General features: G+C 43.4%; 1 protein-coding gene and 1 non-coding gene across 2 annotated transcripts in view; one reads left to right on the top strand and one right to left on the bottom strand.

Annotated features, from left to right (window-relative positions):
• STAB2 (stabilin 2) overlaps window positions 1-18,394 on the bottom strand; it is a 182,864-nt gene that overhangs the window by 28,457 nt on the left and 136,013 nt on the right. The window contains exons 45-53 of the mRNA XM_024256759.2: window positions 13,113-13,232; window positions 12,122-12,169; window positions 11,016-11,099; window positions 9,370-9,516; window positions 7,657-7,797; window positions 6,279-6,338; window positions 4,736-4,912; window positions 2,408-2,497; window positions 238-384 (exon numbers count right to left, since the gene is read on the bottom strand). Of these exons, the coding sequence (XP_024112527.2) occupies window positions 238-384; window positions 2,408-2,497; window positions 4,736-4,912; window positions 6,279-6,338; window positions 7,657-7,797; window positions 9,370-9,516; window positions 11,016-11,099; window positions 12,122-12,169; window positions 13,113-13,232 (1,014 nt within the window). The remainder of the gene's footprint in view (window positions 1-237; window positions 385-2,407; window positions 2,498-4,735; window positions 4,913-6,278; window positions 6,339-7,656; window positions 7,798-9,369; window positions 9,517-11,015; window positions 11,100-12,121; window positions 12,170-13,112; window positions 13,233-18,394) is intronic.
• On the top strand, window positions 17,180-17,282 carry LOC112136000 (small nucleolar RNA U13). The gene has a single exon (XR_002917213.1). It is a non-coding gene; the product is annotated as a small nucleolar RNA U13 (small nucleolar RNA).

Here is an 18,394-nt window from a genome sequence, read left to right as displayed (position 1 = left end):
GAATGAGTGGGTGAGTAGATGGGTGGATAAACAAGAATATTCCAGGCTGTGTGGGGCTAAGTAGATGCCTGTTGCTTCTGAGTCTAAAGAACTACATCATTTGGCCCTCAGGTCTTCTGGGTCCTAGTCTTGCTGAGGACAGGCCCTAAATGGTTTCACAACAGGGTCCACACTGGATCATGAGGGCCATTCTTTGGCTTAAGGTTCTCTTACTACACTGTTGTTTTTAGGACTGACCGAGGCATCGAAAGTAGTAAAGGTGTCACAGCGGCCCCCCAGGGTGGGATCAATCAGCAGACAGTCAATGCCATAGGCCACGCCCAGGTCAAACAAGAGCTCCCGCTGCACAATTCTGCAGGTTTGGCCATTCAGAAAGAGGTCACCCTAAGAAAGAAAAAAAAAGAGAGAGAGAGAGAGAAAGAGAGAGAGAAAAAGTCAATCTCTTTCATACATCTCTTCTTTCCCAGCCATGTAACATGGCCAGTAACGGCAAGACTCAGGAAGAACTTAATAAAACCCCATGTATGTATATATTTATCAAATACCCAGCATGTATTATGTGCCAGATACTGTTCTAAGTCCTTTACCTGTGCAAATTCTTTTAATTCTTACAACAATCCAAGGTGGGTATGTTGGATGTAGCTACTAATTTAGTACCCATTTACAGATGAGGGAACTAAGGCAGTGAGAGGTTAAATGACTTGCCCAGTGAATGGTGGTGTGGGCAATTTGCACCCAGGCAGTCAGCCTCAGAGCCTGCCCCCTTGACCCCTCTGCCTCACTTCCTCTACCAAAGGAGAAACGTCAGCAGTGGGTGATAGGGTGGAGCAAGGATGATCTTGCTGTGGTTAGGGATGAACTTCGCTGATGTGCCCTCTTTGTGTGTAGTAAGCGAGTCTCCTTATTTAGTGCCAGCACCTAGCAAAGTGCCTGGTTCGGCTTTCTTTCTGGGGTGTACAAGTGATAGGCTTTAACTTTGTAATGATAATTTCTTTTTTCACATGTACCAGGCATAATCAACTGGGCTTTGGAGACATTATTTCATTTAATGCTGGCAATAATCTCAGGGCTTCCTTTCCTGAGGTCACCCAGCTACATTACTCTTCCAATATATAAAATACTTTTAGAAAGCTTTTGAGAGGAAAACAAGATAACTCCCAGCATCTATGGATGGGATGGAGATAGTGTGACTCAGTGGAAGGAACACCAGAAAACTGTGGTTAAAGCCTTGCATGTTCACTCTTGTACTATGTGACCACGGGCAAGTCACTGAACCTCTCTGAGGTTGTTTTTTTCGCTAGGTAAATAGAGTAAATGATTTCTAATATAGGGTTGTTATACAGATCAGACTAAATAATACATTGCAAAGTGCTCTGAAAGCTATATCAACACACAGAACAAGCAGAGGCCATTCTTACTATCCTTCTCTGATAGTTGTCTATTTTGGTCTAGGGAGACAGGACAATCTCAAGAGTGTACACTGGGATAACGTTCCAGAAGCTGGAATGAAAAGATGTGAATACTCTTCAAAGTCAGTTATAAATTCAATGCAATTCTAATTCAAACACCAAAGGGATACTGGTCATAAGATGTGCACAGAATGTTGTATGGAACTTGTTGGAATCCTCCTTGAAGGGAATTAACTCAATTGGGAGATGCATCCCTTTTGCCCTTCCTCCTTCCCACTGCCTGGAAAGTAGACATGGTACGTGGAGCTCCAGCAACCATGCTGGACCTTAGAGGCTGGAACCACGTGCTGCAGAGCAGAAAGAGAGAAGGCGCCTCTCCACTGAGCCATCATACTAAAGATTTCTCTTATAAAAGAGAATAAATCCTTTATATTTAAGTCACAGGATTTTGGCTTTTCCATGCTATGCAGTTGAAATAATCCCATTAGACCCATTCATCATATGGAATTACAGGAAGACAGAATTGTTCAGGAACTAGCCAGGGAAGGTAAAAATTGCAAACCTCTCAGTTGGCTGATCTAGGTAAGTATAGCCCGGAGCTGGCTCTGACTGCCAAGAGAGGGTTGGAGGTGAGGTCGCAGTGGTGGGGCTGGGAAGGAAGAGAAAGGAATGACTGTATACTTTCCTGTTTCAGGAAAGTATCTCACATTGGAAAATGCTCTACACAAAAAATAAAATCAACTGGAAGCTGCTCTCCACAGTGTAAGAGGCTTCCTGCCACCTGCTAGGAGGGCTTGGGTTGGCCAGAATTTATCAGGTTTTTCATATCCAATTATGCAGTCTCAGGAAAAATACCTCTGAAGGTAGTGAGAAAAAAATGAGCCTGCTACGAATGGAGGGGAAAAAATGAACATCTCCTTGAAGGGGCAGTTGCTGGGGGAATAGCTTGCTGTGAATGTGTTAACCCCTCCCTGCCCACCCTTCATGATGATACTCACGATGTCACTGCCAGCTCCACATTTCACACTCAGCTCTGAACCTTGCAGGGTCTTCCAGGCAGTGGATGTGGGAAGATCCACAGCTAAAACCTGTAGGAGTGATGGTGCCACGTGACTGCCCCAAATTTGGGCTGAAGAAGGGATGGCCTGAAGGAGCTTTACCAAAAAACCAAATTCAGATGCAAATTTTCCACGAGTTATAATAACTTTATCTTTACAAATGACCATAGGTATAACCAATGGGAAGAATAATCGGGGCTCTCTGGGAGGTTGCATGTTCCTTCTTGAGGGAAAGAGTTGGCCAGCTGGACTGGTTTCAATCACCCTTCCATCTCCCATCTAAGCTTGGGAGTCTCTGAAGATGCAGTCTTAGTGTATGAAGCCAGTGAAAGAATGAGTGGGTGAGGCTGGGAAATGACACAGGATGCAGTTATGGGCGGCACTGTGCCCTCAAAGAGTTATGTTGAAGTCGTGACCCCCAGTTCTTCAGAATATGATCTTATTTGGAAATGAGGTCATTGCTGATGTAACTAATTAGGATGAGGTAATCCTGGAGTAGAGTAGGCTCTTAATCTAGTTTGAACGGTGTTCTTATAAGAAAGAAGAGGCAAATGCTACGTGAAGGCACAGAAACACACAGGGAGAGACAGCCCTGTGATGGCAGAGACAGATATTGGACGGATATACAAGCCCAGGAGCACCAAGGATTTCCAGAAGCCACCAGAAGCGGAGAGAGAAGCATGGAGCAAATTCTCCCTCAGAACCTCCAGAAGGAACAACCTTGTCAGCTCCTTCATCTCTGACATCTCACCTCCAGAACTGTTTACAACAAAGAACACATTTCTGTGCTTTAAGCTGCCCAGCTTGTGGTAATTTGTGATGGCAGCCCTGGGAAACTAATCTAGATGCTGTGGATGAACAGAAGTTGGGGCATTTGGCATTCTTGAACAGAGCAGACTTGGTCCTGGGAGAAACATGAGTCCCGGATGAGGACTCAGGATGACTGCCATGTTCCTATATGATTGTGCTTGCTCCTGTATGATCATGTTTGCTCCTATATGATCATGCTTGTTCCTATGAGACTGTGCATGCTCCCATATGATCATGCTTGCTCCTATATGATCGTGCTGCTCCTATATGATCGTGCTTGCTCCTAGAAGACTGCATGCTCCCATGTGGATCATGCTTGCTCCCATATGATTGTGCTTGCTCCTATATGGTTGCACTTGTTCCTATATGGTCGTGCTTGCTCCTGTAAGATTGCATGCTCCCATATGATCGTGCTTGCTCCTATATGATCATGCTTGCTCCTGTGTGATCATGCTTGCTCCTTTATGTTTGCTCCTATGTGATCGTGCTTGCTCCTATATGATCATGCTACTCCCATATGATCGTGCTTGCTCCCATATGATCGTGCTTGCTCCTATGACTGTGCTGCTCCCATATGATCATACTTGCTCCTATGTTATCATGCTTGCTCCTTTATGTTTGCTCCTACGTGATCGTGCTTGCTCCTATATGATCATGCTGCTCCCATATGATCGTACTTGCTCCTATATGATAGTGCTTGGTCCTATATGATCGTGCTTGCTCCTATGTGATCGTGCTTGCTCCTATATGATCATGCTGCTCTCATATGATCGTGCTTGCTCCTGTGATCGTGCTTGCTCCTATGTGATTGTGCATGCTCCTATATGATGCTTGCTCCTATATGATCATATATGTTCCTATATGATCATGCATGTTCCTGTATGATCATGCTTGTTCCTATATGATTGTGCTTGTTCCTATATCATGCTTATTCCTATATCACATATGTTCCTATGTGATCATGCATGTTCCTATATGATCATGCTAGTTTCTATATGATCATGCTTCTCTGATACAGTTAATCAGTTCAGGGGCCACAACTGATTGAAGCTGGATCAATCAGTCATTTGCCTAGAAATTTTGGAATTGGATGAGAAAGAGTCCATCTGGAAAAACTTGAGAACTGTTGTCAGCAGCCATTTTTCCAGGAGAACTAGGAAGGAGGAAAGGCTGATCTGCAGTAGAGAGAGGAATGATGCTCTTGGGTATTGATTAAAGTAAAAAAAAAAAAAAAAAAAATGGCAGGTCCAAGGAACAGAAGCAAATGTGGTATACTGCAGGAGCCAATCAACCACGGCCAGTCAGTGGAGGACACAGTGGGGCAGGGGATGCTGTGGCTTCCTGCATACAGTGGAGACAGGGACGCACTGACAGTTCCTAGGCCACAATGCCTTGGTGCTGAATTTTATCACCACCCTGGGACATTCTTGCACTTATGTCTGCACATAAACTAAATACCTTGGCATCTCGTATCACATGAAACTTCAAATACTCCTTTAGCTTGTCCTTGTTGTCTTGGTTGAACAGGAAGTCCTGTTGTTCAGCAGGTAGGGCATGGAGGGCTTGGTCGGTGGGCCAGAAGAGAGTGACTGGGGTGTGGATGGGATCGGTGATGACACTCAGCAAACCTGAGTCCTGAAACACAGGGATTCAGCCCCTCGCTAGCTTGAGTAAGGACCAGACATGTGGGCAGGGGTTCTGTCTCTGAGGATTCTCCTCCATGCTCAAGCCCATGGCTTACTGGGACTCTGGATGGTTCAAGGGTGATGCAGCTAGAGAAACTAGAAGCCCATCACACCCCAGCCATTCTGACCTACAATTTTTTTTCTTATTTTTGAGACAGGGTCTCACTCTGTTGCCCCGGCTGGAGTGCAGTAGCAGTCACAGCTCAATGCAGGCTTCAAGTGATCCTCCCACCTCAACATCCTGAGTAGCTGGGACTACTGGCATGCACCACCACACTCTGCACATTTTGGTATTTTTGTAGAGATGGAGTTTCGCCATGTTGCCCAGGCTGGTCTCAAACTCCTGGGCTCAAGCAATCCTCCTGCCTTGGCCTCCCAAAGTACTACGATTACAGGCATGAGCCAACTGTGCCCATCCTGACCTATATTTTCTCGGACAGCAAATCAGAAAGTCAAATTCTGGAGTCCCCAGGGACTGCTCAGGGTTGAGGAACAGGGAAGAGGGAGCCTCAGAAAGATGCTTGGCCTGCTCCTCCCTATTCTCCTCTGCAATCTTTTGTTCATACTGGAAGTTTCTACTCAATTCATGGGAACAATCTCTGAAGTCAGTAAGATATGGCTTTTTTTTTTTTTTTTTTTTTTGAGATGGATTCTCACTCTGTCACCCCAGCTGGAGTGCAGTGGTGCGATCTCAGCTCACTGCAACCTCTGCTTCCTGGGTTCAAGTGGTTCTCCTGCCTCACCCTCCTAAGTAGCTTGGACTACAGGTGAATGCCATCATGCCCAGCTAATTTTTGTATTTTTAGTAGAAACGGAGTTTCACCATGTTGGCCAGGCTGGTCTCAAACTCCTGACCTCAAGTGATCCACCTGCTTTGGCCTGCCAAAGTGCTGAAATTATAGGCATGAACCACCGTGCCTGCCAGAAAGATAAGGTTTTAATTTCTACCTGCCTCACAGGCATAGAGTTCCCAACTCTCCCATTCAACTTCCCCATCTTTATAATGGAATTGATAATTCCAGATATGAAGCACCTAGTACACTGCTGCCACATTCCGAATTCTTCCCCTCTCCCCAGCCTCAAATCCTCAATTTCTAACTCAGCCAAATGTACATTATATAGCTCAACAAGCCATATAACATTCTAAGAAGGGAGTGGCAGAGAATGACTTTGCTCTCCAGAAAATTGGGACTTCCCCATGCAGATCCCGCAACAGCTGGCTGATGTCAAAACAAAACAGAAACAACAACAAAACAAACAAAACAAAACTTCTTTGGGCAGGTTATCCTCTGAGTCAACTTCCCCTAAATTTTTACCTGTATTAAGTTGCTAAATTTGATGTAGCCATTGTTTGTTGCCAAAGTTGTAAGATTTTGCTGCAAAGATAATAAGAATGAGCATGAAACTTTTCCTTATACAGTTTACGAGGAATTTAACAAGAGCTCAAGTGAAAAAAAGGTAACATAACCTGACAGATATGTAGAAGGGCTCATCAGCACCTGCTCCAGCTCTCTTCTGACCTCACTTTTCTGCATTCTAGAGACTAGTAGGCTAAGCGCCACTTTTTCCCAGACTCCCTTGCGGCTACAGCCCCGGTGTGATATAAGGTCCTCCAAGCAGAAGCACTTGTGCAAAGCTTCTTGGTGGAAAGAAATAATATGAGGTGGCAGCAGCTGCTAGAAGGGAGATCACCCTGTCTGGCAAGCACAATGGGGACATCTATAGCCCAGTGTCTAGTGTCCAAGGTGGTGAGGCTGGAGACAGGTGGCAGTCACAGAGCTGTGACAGCCAGGACAGCCAGAACAGCCTGGTGGTAGTGGTGGTAAGGTTATCAGGTTAGGTGTTCACCCTTTGTGTGTGTGTTTAATTAAAAAAAAACTTTTTTAGACAGGATCTCACTGTGGTTGCCCAGACTAGAGTGTAGTAGCATGATCTCAGGTCACTGCCCTCGGCTCAGTGCAAGCATCTGATCCTGGGATGAGGTGATTCTCCCACCTCAGCCTCCCAAGTAGCTGGGATTATAGGCATGCACCATCACACCTGGCTAGTTTTTTTTGTATTTTTAGTAGAAACAGGGTTTCACTATGTTGCCCAGGCTGGTCTTGAACTCCTGGACTCAAGCAATCTGTTCACCTTGGCCTCCCAGATTGCTGGGATTACAGGTGTGAGCCACTGCACCTAGCCAGGTGTCTACCCTTTGTAGACCTCCCTGGGCTGCTCTGCTCCCAGCTGTGTAGCATCTGAATTAGGCTCTACCCTTCCAGAGATTTGATGATGTATCTACTATCTCAAGAAACTTTTTTTTTGTCTAAGTGTAGTGGATTCTGTGTTCTGCAGTGAAAGACCCTGACCTATATTAATAAATAAAAATAAAAGTTAAAATTACATTTTCTGTCAATTTAGAAGGAATTTTACTCCAGATTTAATTTTATCTATCTTCTCCATTTTCTAAACCTATGTAAGACTACCTGTCCTTGTGGATGCTACATAAAAACATATAAAACCCACTTATCAATTTAAGATGTCTTTTACTTATTTATTTCTTACTAAGAATAATGTTTACTAGGCTTTTAATAATAGCTTGAGATTGAAGCAGAAAAAGAACATTTTTCAAAATGATGACTTCGAATCAGAATAGAGATGATAATGTATTGAGTCACTCCAGGCCGAAAATATGACAGAGAGTTTACCTACCAGAATTCTTCCAGAGGTGTCTTTGGGAGTGATAAGCAAATTTTTGGGAGATAGCAATTTGTCTATGATATGAACAATCCCATTAGTACTGATGATATCACTGGATATGATCTTAGCCTTATTATTTATATACACTGTGCCCTGAAATCAACCAAAAACAAAAAAGAAATGAGCGCAAAGTGAAATAGACACAAAATTGCTTCTCACAGAATGCTTTACCAATGTGTCAAATTATCAGGAGCAAAAACTGAATATCCAAGTTAATACTTGAGTGTATTTTTATTATGATTATAAAGTGAAAACACAGATAAAAATGTAACTTTCACCTGGAGAAGTTAATTATAACATAGAATAATCTAAAACAGTAATTTCAATATGATTCTCCAATATGAAATAAGCAAGCAGCTCAAAATTGGCTTCTCTTTTATGTTTGTTCTATACCTCCTCCCCTGGGTTTTTTCCTTCTGCAAGGAATTTTTTTTGGGGGTTAATATTTTATTTTTTTCATAATTTATTATTATTATACTTTAAGTTTTAGGGTACATGTGCACAATGTGCCGGTTAGTTACATATGTATACATGTGCCATGCTGGTGTGCTGTACCCATTAACTCGTCATTTAGCATTAGGCATATCTCCTAATGCTATCCCTCACCACTCCCCCCACCCCACAACAGTCCCCAGAGTGTGATGTTCCCCTTCCTGTGTCCATGTGTTCTCATTGTTCAATTCCCACCTATGAGTGAGAATATGCGGTGTTTGGTTTTTTATTCTTGCGATAGTTTACTGAGAATGACGATTTCCGATTTCATCCATGTCCCTACAAAGGACATGAACTCATCATTTTTTATGGCTGCATAGTATTCCATGGTGTATATGTGCCACATTTGCTTAATCCAGTCTATCATTGTTGGACATTTGGGTTGGTTCCTATGATCACCATTTGTTTCTCTGCAGTAGGGAGGGACAGGACCAGCCTGGTCAAGTGGCTTGGATCAAAAGCTTTCAACCTTTCCAGCTGCTGACTAATGCTACCAAAAGCAGTTCTATTTACTACTTGGAGAAGCCTGCCTCTGAGTTTTAATCCTGACTCTAATATTTGCTCTTTGTGTGACCTTGGACAAGCTACTTAATCTTTCTGAGCTCAGTTTTCTTATTCGGAAATTAAGGATTAACACTGTCTATATCAAGGGAGTATTTTGCATATTAAGTGAGTTAGTACACATCAAATACTATGTGCCTGCATACAGAAATCACTTAACGGATGTTGTTATTATTATTTCTTATATTACTTTAAGGAAAAAAAAGAGAAAGAGGACCCAAGGATAAGGCGCTTTCTTTGTTTAAAAAAAACCAAACTTTTATGTTCAGGGGAACATATGCAGGTTTGTTACACAGGTAAACTTGTGTCATGGGGGTTTGTTGTAGAGATTATTTCATCACCCAGGTATTAAGCCTAGTACCTATTAGTTATTTTTCATGATCATCTCCCTCCTCCCACTCTCCACCCTCCACTAGGCCCCAGTGTGTATTGTTCCCCTCTATGTGTCCACGAGTTCTCATCATTTAGCTCCCGCTTGTAAGTGAGGACATGCAGCATTGGGTTTTCTGTTTCTGCATTAGTTTGCTGAGGATGATGGCCTCCAGCTCCATCCAGGTTCCTGGAAAGGACATGATCTAGGGGAAAGAGAACCTAAGGATAACTGGCATCTACCTGAGAGACGGAGATGACTATTGGCTCTCCTTGGAGGGAAGTAGCATTTGAGATCAATTTGAGGTTTTCCAGAAGCAGCTGGTGGCAGGCGACCACATGGTACCGAAGAACCTGGGGCATTAAGCCCTGTTTGTCCCAGTCTTTAACCTGTAACAGAAGATCAGAGGGTTCCAGCCAGAGGCAGGAGCCTTTTGCTGCAATGTGCCATTTGGCTCTCCTGTCCTCCATTCTCTCTTCCACACCTCTTGGCCCACCCAGACTCTGGGAAGTAAGCTTTGTGGTCAGGATTATAGAGTGGAGGCTGTTCAGACAAAAGGCAGGAAATGACTCTAGCTCCTTTCTTGCCTCCATTATGGAATCTCAGTGTGGAAGGAACATGGGTTCCTCTGGCCCGGGATTTCACAATACATGTCGCAAAGATCCCAAGTTCTGTGAGATGATCCTCAAAACAGAATTTTCTTGCGAAACATGCTGGGAAACACTGCATAGTATATACTCCTCTTGGAGAGGTATCAGTGCCAGATTTAAACCTTTAGTATCGGGAAGATCATGACGTATCTCCATTTGGAATTCAAAATACAAACAAGGCTGGGTGCAGTGGCTCATGCCTGTAATCCAGCACTCTGGGAGGCGGAGGCGGGTGGATCACTTGAGGCCAGGAGTTCGAGACCAGCCTGGCCCAATGGTAAAACACCATCTTTACTAAAAATACTACTCCGGAGGCTGAGGCATGAGAATCGCTTGAACCCAGGAGGTAGAGGCTGCAGTGAGCCGAGATCGTGGCACTGCACTCCAGCCTGGGTGACAGAGCAAGACTCTGTCTCAAAAACAAACAAACAATCAAAAAATATTAACATAAAGTAAATAATCAAAAGCCCACAAAATTCTCATTGTTTCATAACTCCTTTAATGGCTTTTTATTTTGAATTATAAAGTGTCAATTTCTTTCCAAAACTATTTTTGTGCCTTTGCTTTGCTGGTGTCCAAAATATAGGCATGGAGAGGCTGGGTGTGCAGTGGTTAAGTACATGGGCCCAGGTTTGGGTCTTTGCTCCACCCCCTGCTAGTCATGTGATCTTGGGAAAGCTACTTCCCTCAGTATTCACAGCTGTAAAATGAGGATCACAGCAGAACTCAGGGGGTTGTTGTGAGGACCAAATGAGTCATTCTAAGCCGGGTACTCAGAACAGTGTTTGACACTCACAGTAAATGTTACCTATCATTATTATAAATTGGCAATCCAGTATGAAGAGCCCCCATGAATATTAGAACAGTAAAGGCTCTGATAAATCCTGCAAGAAAATAATCTATTTAAATCTCTTTAACTCAGCATCTCTCCCTCCACTCCCCCGTTTTTTGTCTATGGGAGGTCTAAATCACTTGAGAATTGTTAATCTTCTCCAACCTCATACTTTGTTCAGGAATGTCCTTTAGAAAGTCTCTGGCCAGTGGTTACCCCAAATCTACCTGAATGTTTCCCCTGACAGGGTCCCTGTGCCAAGAGGCAGCCCCTTCTATTGCTGGTGAGTTCCACCTGATCTTAGAGCTCCTGCTTAGAAACATCTTCAGTCTTGGTTGCAGGGCGAGGCCCAAGGACTATGTTCCAGCTGTAGACCTCCCCCTTCTGCCCACAGTCTCATACTCACCCGAGCTTCCTCATCAAAGGCTGCAGATAAAGGTGCAAAAACAGTGAAGGGGCCTGGGCCGACCAGATCTTTCACAAAATGCTCCTGTGGGAAGAAAGGTGAGGCTCACACATCACTCACTTAACATCAATACATGCCGGGGCTCAAACTAATACCAGAGATGATGGCACCTGGGTGAAGCAAAGACTGGATGAGGAGACCTGTGTTTCAGTCTTGGATTCAAATGAAACCCAGATTCTCTGTCATTGAAATCGTGTGTGGTTTTTTTCTCATTATAAAATTAACCCATGCTTACTGTATTAAAGATTTTGAAAATACAGCACAAAGAAAAAAATAACAGGCCCCCCACCCCGGCCCAGTCCCACCACCTAGAAGCAGCTCTTATTATTTTCAGGTATTTTTTTCCAATGTCTCTTGCACATATCAGTATTTTATATCATTAGGATAATAATACAAACATAAAACAAGTTGTTGTACTTAACTGTTATGATTGTCTTCTTGCAATTCTAAGATCATATGGTTGCTATGAGCATATTTTCTTCTAGTTTTTAATGATTTTATTAAAATCTTATATCATTTTTTATGATTTTATTCTTCTAGTTTTTAATATTTTATTCTTATATCTGAATCTCATTCAGATGTATGATGTGCAGAAAGATCAAACTTAATTTTTTACCTCAAGTGTTAACCAGCTGTCCCAGTCACACCTTTTTCTCTACCAGTGTGATGGGAGTCTTTCATGTACTACATTCTCTTTTTTTTTTTTTTTTTTTTTTTTGAGACAGTGTCTCACTCTGTCACCTAGGCTGGAGTGCAGTGGCATGATCTCAGCTCACTGCAACCTCTGCCTCCCGGGTTCAAGCAATTCTCATGCCTCAGCTTCCAAGTAGCTGGGACTACAGGCCTGCGCCACCATGCCCAGCTAATTTTTTTTTGTATTTTTAAAAGAGACGGGGTTTTGCCATGTTCCCCAGACTGGTCTTGAACTCCTGAGCTCAGGCAATCTGCCCGCCTTGGCCTCCCAAAGTGTTGGAATTACAGGTGTGAGCCACTGCACCTGGCCTAGGCTGAACTCTTATGGCTAGACAGACATGTATATTTCCTACCTGCAACTGGAAGAAATACTGGGAAGTTTTCGGGTTCTTGGGAAGCTCCTGCAAACAAAGAGTAGTTTCACTTAATGCCTGTGAAATATATATAAGAACAATACAGGGTTGTCACGGGATGATTTCTCTGCCATCCCTTCAACTGGAAATCTGTAACACCTGGCCTTTTTGGAGCTTCATCTGTAGGCTGACAATTAATGTTCAGAATGACTATGTGGACATAGTGTGAATTCTATAACCTTTCTGGAATCGCCATCTGATTTATGAAAGAAAGGTTCAGCCATTTCCAGAAGTATCTGAACTTTAAGAGCATTTTCTGACTTTCAAATAGTTTTAAAAAGTCAGTTGTAGGTTTATGGCAGATTTGGTTACTCTATTAACAATATTTGATCAGCCAGAACATTTTCGTCCCTCTTTAAATAACTGAACATTTACTTTATAATAGACAGAAACCTGCAAATATCACATTGCCTCAACCACTATGCTCAGTACACACACATGCACACACACGTGTACACACATTAACACGTGCATGCACACATGCACATATGCACACACAGCAATCCATGCCATGGTAATGTGGTTGAGCTATTGAGCACTCTGTCCTTTGCACATATTACCTTATTTTAACAACCTGATGGAATTGGTACCATCATTATTTTCCTTTACAGATTAGAAAATTGATATACAGAGAGGTGACATAATATGCTCAAAGTCACATTACCAACCAGGATAACTGAATTCAAACCCAGGTGTTTCTGACTCCAGAGCTGTCAGTCCATCTTAATCCCTACATTATACTCTTTCGCAGGTCAAATGAATTCCCAGAGGAAGACAAAATTTCTTTTCATTGCTGATTTATATAAAATTGCCTTTCATATTTTTACAGCGCTTTACATTTCACCAAGCTCTTGAATATTCCTTAGCTACCTGGATTCTTGGCATTTTTAGGGAAGTAGAGTTTACTTGATGGAAACACGTCTCGCATTACCTGATAAATGCTGCCGCGGCAGGTAAATCCATCTCCTATGTAGTTTGGCTTGCAAGTACAAGTCCTTTCTCCTTGCCCAGTGTGGTTGCAGATGGCAAATTCACTACAGCCACCATTTTTCTGGTAAAATTGCCAAGGGGCAAGGGATGGGGATTAGACCAGTTAGTTTGCCAGCACTACCGATATTTACAAAGCAATTCTGCATTCAAATTCATTTTTTGTCTCACTCTCTAACTTTGATTCATTTGTATTGTTTATCCTTTTCCTGAGCTTGCCTTCCAATTCCCTATGCTCGTAGGGGCATCTTATTCACCTGGCCTTGTATCCTAAGATGACAGGTCCCTTTGAGCAGATCTCCAGCCCTGTCCAGGTAAGCCCAGAGTTGCCAAATTGGAAATTTCTCAGCATCCAGGTATTAACTAGGAAGACCCCACCTGTTTGATACTTCCCAGCTTTAAGCTAAACTCTAATCATAGGAAAAGGTAACCATTATCAGATAGAAGGCAGGTGGTACAAAGTAGAACAAATTGTCCCAGCCCTCAAAGAGCTTATAAGTTGTGGAAGATGGGCAGAGACCTAAAATACAAACAAAGCAAAACATGTTCAAAGCTAACATCCATGGGAACACTCATTGCAGGGACACTCACCCCATGTTCCTCCACACACGCATCACCTGACCCCATAGGCCCCTTCCTCACAAACCCTTCCCCGTGCTTTCTCAAACTCATTGCCATTAGCAACTTTCTGACATTCTCACCTTAGTAAGCTCTCTTCACCTCTTCCTGCAGAGGTATTTGTCTCCTGCAAACATTGCCCTTCCTGTGCCTCTCAAGTGAAGCTGTTTTCCTCCACTACCTCCGCACTGGTGAGGGATTGAAGTGGCAATGTCCTGGCTGTTCCGGGAGAGTGTCTTTCTTACTGTACATTGTCACTTCTAAAACATTTCCACACCCTCATCCTTTAAACACATAGTATCCATAATCCCTCACCAATTTTTACTTTCTGGTCCTAATGGTGGTGCCTGGATCACCGCCTTTCTCTTCATTCTTGATGTTGCCATCCTTGGCAGTGTTAATACCCTTGTCAATGGCCTCTACCACCCCTGCCCCCACCCCTGGCTTTGCAGTCGACATTAAAGTGCACTGACTGCTCCTGAGAGCTCCATTTCAAGCATCCTTCTCTCTCTGGCCACCAACTTTTATCAACTTCTCTCTCCTAATACTGCAGTCTCTAATCCCCTTTGGTCCACAGGAACCTCCCCTCCTTTGAGCTTACTTCTTTCTTCCCAGCATTCCTGCCCACCCACTCAGCCCCCTTGGCCCCCAGCCAGCTGGCAAGGTGGAACACTGTGACCCTCCCTGGCTCTTCTCTCGCTCCATCATTATGGCTTGGCAAATCCCTAGCCCTCCTGGGCCCTACTCTAACTTCTCTGGGTGTGCCGGGCTGGTGGTGCATTGCCTGAGAAAGTCACGGATATGTCCGGATATGGACTCCCTTCAAAGGTATGTACACAGATGCCTGTACTTTTGCAGTATATTTAATTTCCCTCTCTCTAGAGATGATGATATGGTTTGGTTGTGTTCCCACCCAAATCTCATCTTGAATTATAACTCTCACAATTCCCATGTGTCATGGAGGAAACTGGTAGGAAGTGATTGAGTTGTGGGGCAGGTCTTTCCTGTGCTCTTCTTGTAATAGTGAATGAGTGTCAGGAGATCTGATGGTTTTAAAAATGGAAGTTTCCCTGCACAAGCTCTCTTCTCTTGTCTGTCACCATGTGAGACATGCTTTTCACCTTCCACCATGATTATGAGACCTCCCCAGCCATGGGAAACTGTAAGCCCAATAAACCTTTCTTTTGTAAGTTGCCCAGTCTGGAGTATGTCTTTATCAGCAGCATGAAAATTGACTAATACAGATGACATTCCACTCCTCACCTTTTTCAACTCTCAATCACTGTCCTCTCATCTTAGTTGATGAGCCCCACTTGTACCTCATGGAGAAAAGAGACACAGTGCAAGAAGAACCACCTCATCTCCCCATCCTGAGCTTCACCACTCGTTTGGGTCTGAACTCGTGGACTCTGCTTTCCTTATTTAACAAGCATACTAACAACTAACTAACTAACTAACTAATGGACTGACTCATTAATGGACTCACTAGTTCATCACTGACTAATATACTGACTGACACTACGTCTGCTTCTATCTGAGGGTGATGCCTCCACCTGGGCTCTGGGTCCCACTCCCTCTCACCCCCTCCTGTAACAACAACCTGCTGTCCTTCAGGAGTGGTTTCCTCCCCTGTATCAGATCATACTCCCCAGCACAAAAACATGCCTTCATATTCCTCATCTTGAAAAAAGCCAAACTCTTTTTTTTTTTTTCCTTTAAGAGAACCCACTAGGTATAGATGAACAAAGACTGACCATGAGTTGACTCTTTCACCTGAGTGTCAGGTACAGATGGGTTCATGTACTAGTTGCTCTAGTTTCATGTAGGTTTAAAATTTTCCAGAGTAAAGTGTTATAAACAATACTTCCTTTAGTCCACATCCTTCTCCATTAACTACCCCATTTATTTGCCCAGGAAGATCCTTGCAAATGTTGTGTATGTTTCTACTTTCCTTACTTCCAATTTTCTTCTCAACTTACTTCAGGGCTCTTGGTCCCACCTTTACACAAGCCTCCAACCTGATCCAGGTCTTCAAGAATTGAGACCTTGAGAAGGCAGTGGTCAGTTCTCTTCTCTCAACATAGGTGACATCTCAACATCCTTTGCCTGTACAATCACTCCTCTTGAAACATTTTCTTCTCTTGGCCTCTGTTGACACTATACTTGATAAGTGGTTTTCCTTCCGCATTGTGGGCTTTTTTACTGAGCCTTCTCTGTAGGTACTTCTTTCTCTGCTCAATGGCTTAATATCCAGGGCCCCTCCACCTGCCCCGTCTTTGCCTCTAACTTTCATCTTGTGCTTCAGCCAGTCCCCTGTGTTTAAATATCATCTCTGTGCCAATGACCACTACATTTGTACCTCTGTCATGATCTCTCCTTCAGGCTTACATTTCACTGGAAATCTTCACTTGAATGGCTACCAAGCAACTCAAACTCAACAAAAGGACAGACCTGTTGATATTTCACTCAACATTTCCTCCTTTCTAAGCCATCCTTATCTTCAAGAGTAGAACCAAAATGTCTCAGCAAAAAACCTAGTGTCCTTGATTCCTTTTCCTTGTATTTCCCACATCCAGTCTATCAGCAGGTCTTATTGGTTATCTCCAAAATACATCCCCTGTCCAGTAATTTATCTCCCTCTCTCTCCAAGCTGGTCTCAAACTCCTGAGCTCAAGCGAACTTCCTGCCTCAGTGCCCCAAAGTGCTGGGATTATAGGCATGAGCCACCATGTCCACCTGGCTCAAGCGACTTCTTATTGCACCCACTGCTATAGCTCTAGTCATACCACCCTGGTCTTTCCTGGTCTGCTCCATTAGTCTTTTACATGGTCTTCTTGCTTCTGCTTTTGAACCCCTATCCTGCATAGTCATCACAGCAGCCAGAATGAGATTTGAGAGCCAAGCCAGACATTGACATTGACCTACATGATCATCTAGTGGCTTCCTAGTCACAACTGGAATAAAATATAAGCTCCACAGCATAGCCTACATGATGTAAGGTGATCTGGTCCCTCTCACCACCTCCCTTTTATTCCCTTTACTGCAGTCACACTGGCTCTCTTTTCAGTTCCCAGAACATGCCAAGTTCTTCCTCTTCCCAGGACCCCTGGCTTGCTCTTCCTTTTGCTTATACATTTTCCCCAAGATTTTCATGTGGCTGCCCACTTCTCAACATTCAGGAATGAGTCATCTCTGCAGAGAGGCCTTGTCTGATCACTACGACCTTTCCCATCTCACCCAGTCTCTGTTCCATCAACATGCTTGCCTCCTGCTCTAGTCTAAATGTTTGTGTCCCCCACTGTGATGATATTAGGAGGTGGGGCCTTTAGAAGGTCATTAAGTTCATGAGGACAAAGCCTTTATAAATGGAATTAGTGCCCTTATAAAAGAGAGATCCTTTTGTGGTTCATTAGCTTGATATTGGGTTTTCACACTATTCTATGAGATGTGCCTCCCTCAAAACTTGTTACAACATTGACACGTTACCCTTCTGATGTGAAAAGAGAAGAAAACAGAGACCCAAGGGAACTCAGTTGTCCCTTCTACCAATGAGCAAGAAGGCACCATCTATGAACCAGGAAGCAGACCTGCAGCAGACACAGAACTGGCCAGTGTCTTGATCTTGGACTGCCCAGCCTCCAGAATGTGAGAAATAAATTTCTGTTGCTTATAAGCTACCCAGTCTCAGGTATCCTCTGTGCTGTTAAAGCAGCACAAATGGAATAAAACAGTTTGGACTGGGGACTAACTCAGGAAAGGCAATGTTTCACAGTCCTTGTTGGTAGGACTTGAGCAGAAATAATTGTTCTTGGGCCAGATTTAGCACCAGGACTATTTTGTTTGTTTAGCCAAGTATTTAAAAGAGCTTTTTGGAATGAATTACCATCAATTACAAGTTAGTAAAATTTACATACAAATTCATAAATTTTCATATCTTTTAAAATATCAGGAGTACTGTCAACACTGGGCTGACATAGTTTAGAGCACCAGTCAGTTGGAGTAGATATTTCCCCATTAAAGCAGCAATATGATTTGGGTCTTCCTATTGATATTATTCCCTGCCTGGTCCCTGATGGCCTATAATTTTACAATCTTGCAATAGAGTTAATTCCTGTGGGAATATGCTGCTGAGATAGAGTAGCAAAAGACCTTCAGAATTTCCCAGATCAGCTGTATCAGGAGTCATTTGTCCAAGACAAGGTGGCCATTTTTTTTTTTTTTTACAAAACATGAATGGCCCATGGAAGAATTGCTGTGAAAATTAAGCTGGCCACAGTTCTAGTGGTAACAGCTTCACATCTCAGCCACCATCTTTTCTGTAGCTTCTTCTTTATTATCCTTACATAACCGTTTCATGTAGAGGACATTGATCTCTTGAGGAGCTTGCCAGACCAACACAAGGAGATAATGGGAGCCTCAACTGAAGAAGAAGTGCTTTAATTACAGGGCGTCTGCACTGCTCTCATGTCAACAGCTGGAGGCTCTCAGGTGGGAAGTAATATAAACAGGAAAGCAAGGTATTGGGACTGGGCCTTGTAGGAAGAACAAGCACCCCAAGAAGTGGTCAAGGGTGCAGGTCTTGAGTAAGACAGAGATAGGCTCAAGTTC

This window comes from Pongo abelii, chromosome 10 (assembly GCF_028885655.2).
Source record: "Pongo abelii isolate AG06213 chromosome 10, NHGRI_mPonAbe1-v2.0_pri, whole genome shotgun sequence".
NCBI classification, from domain to species: domain Eukaryota; kingdom Metazoa; phylum Chordata; class Mammalia; order Primates; family Hominidae; genus Pongo; species Pongo abelii.
The sequence above is the reverse complement of the archived record's forward strand: the minus strand, read 5'-3'. Positions and strand labels throughout refer to the sequence as shown.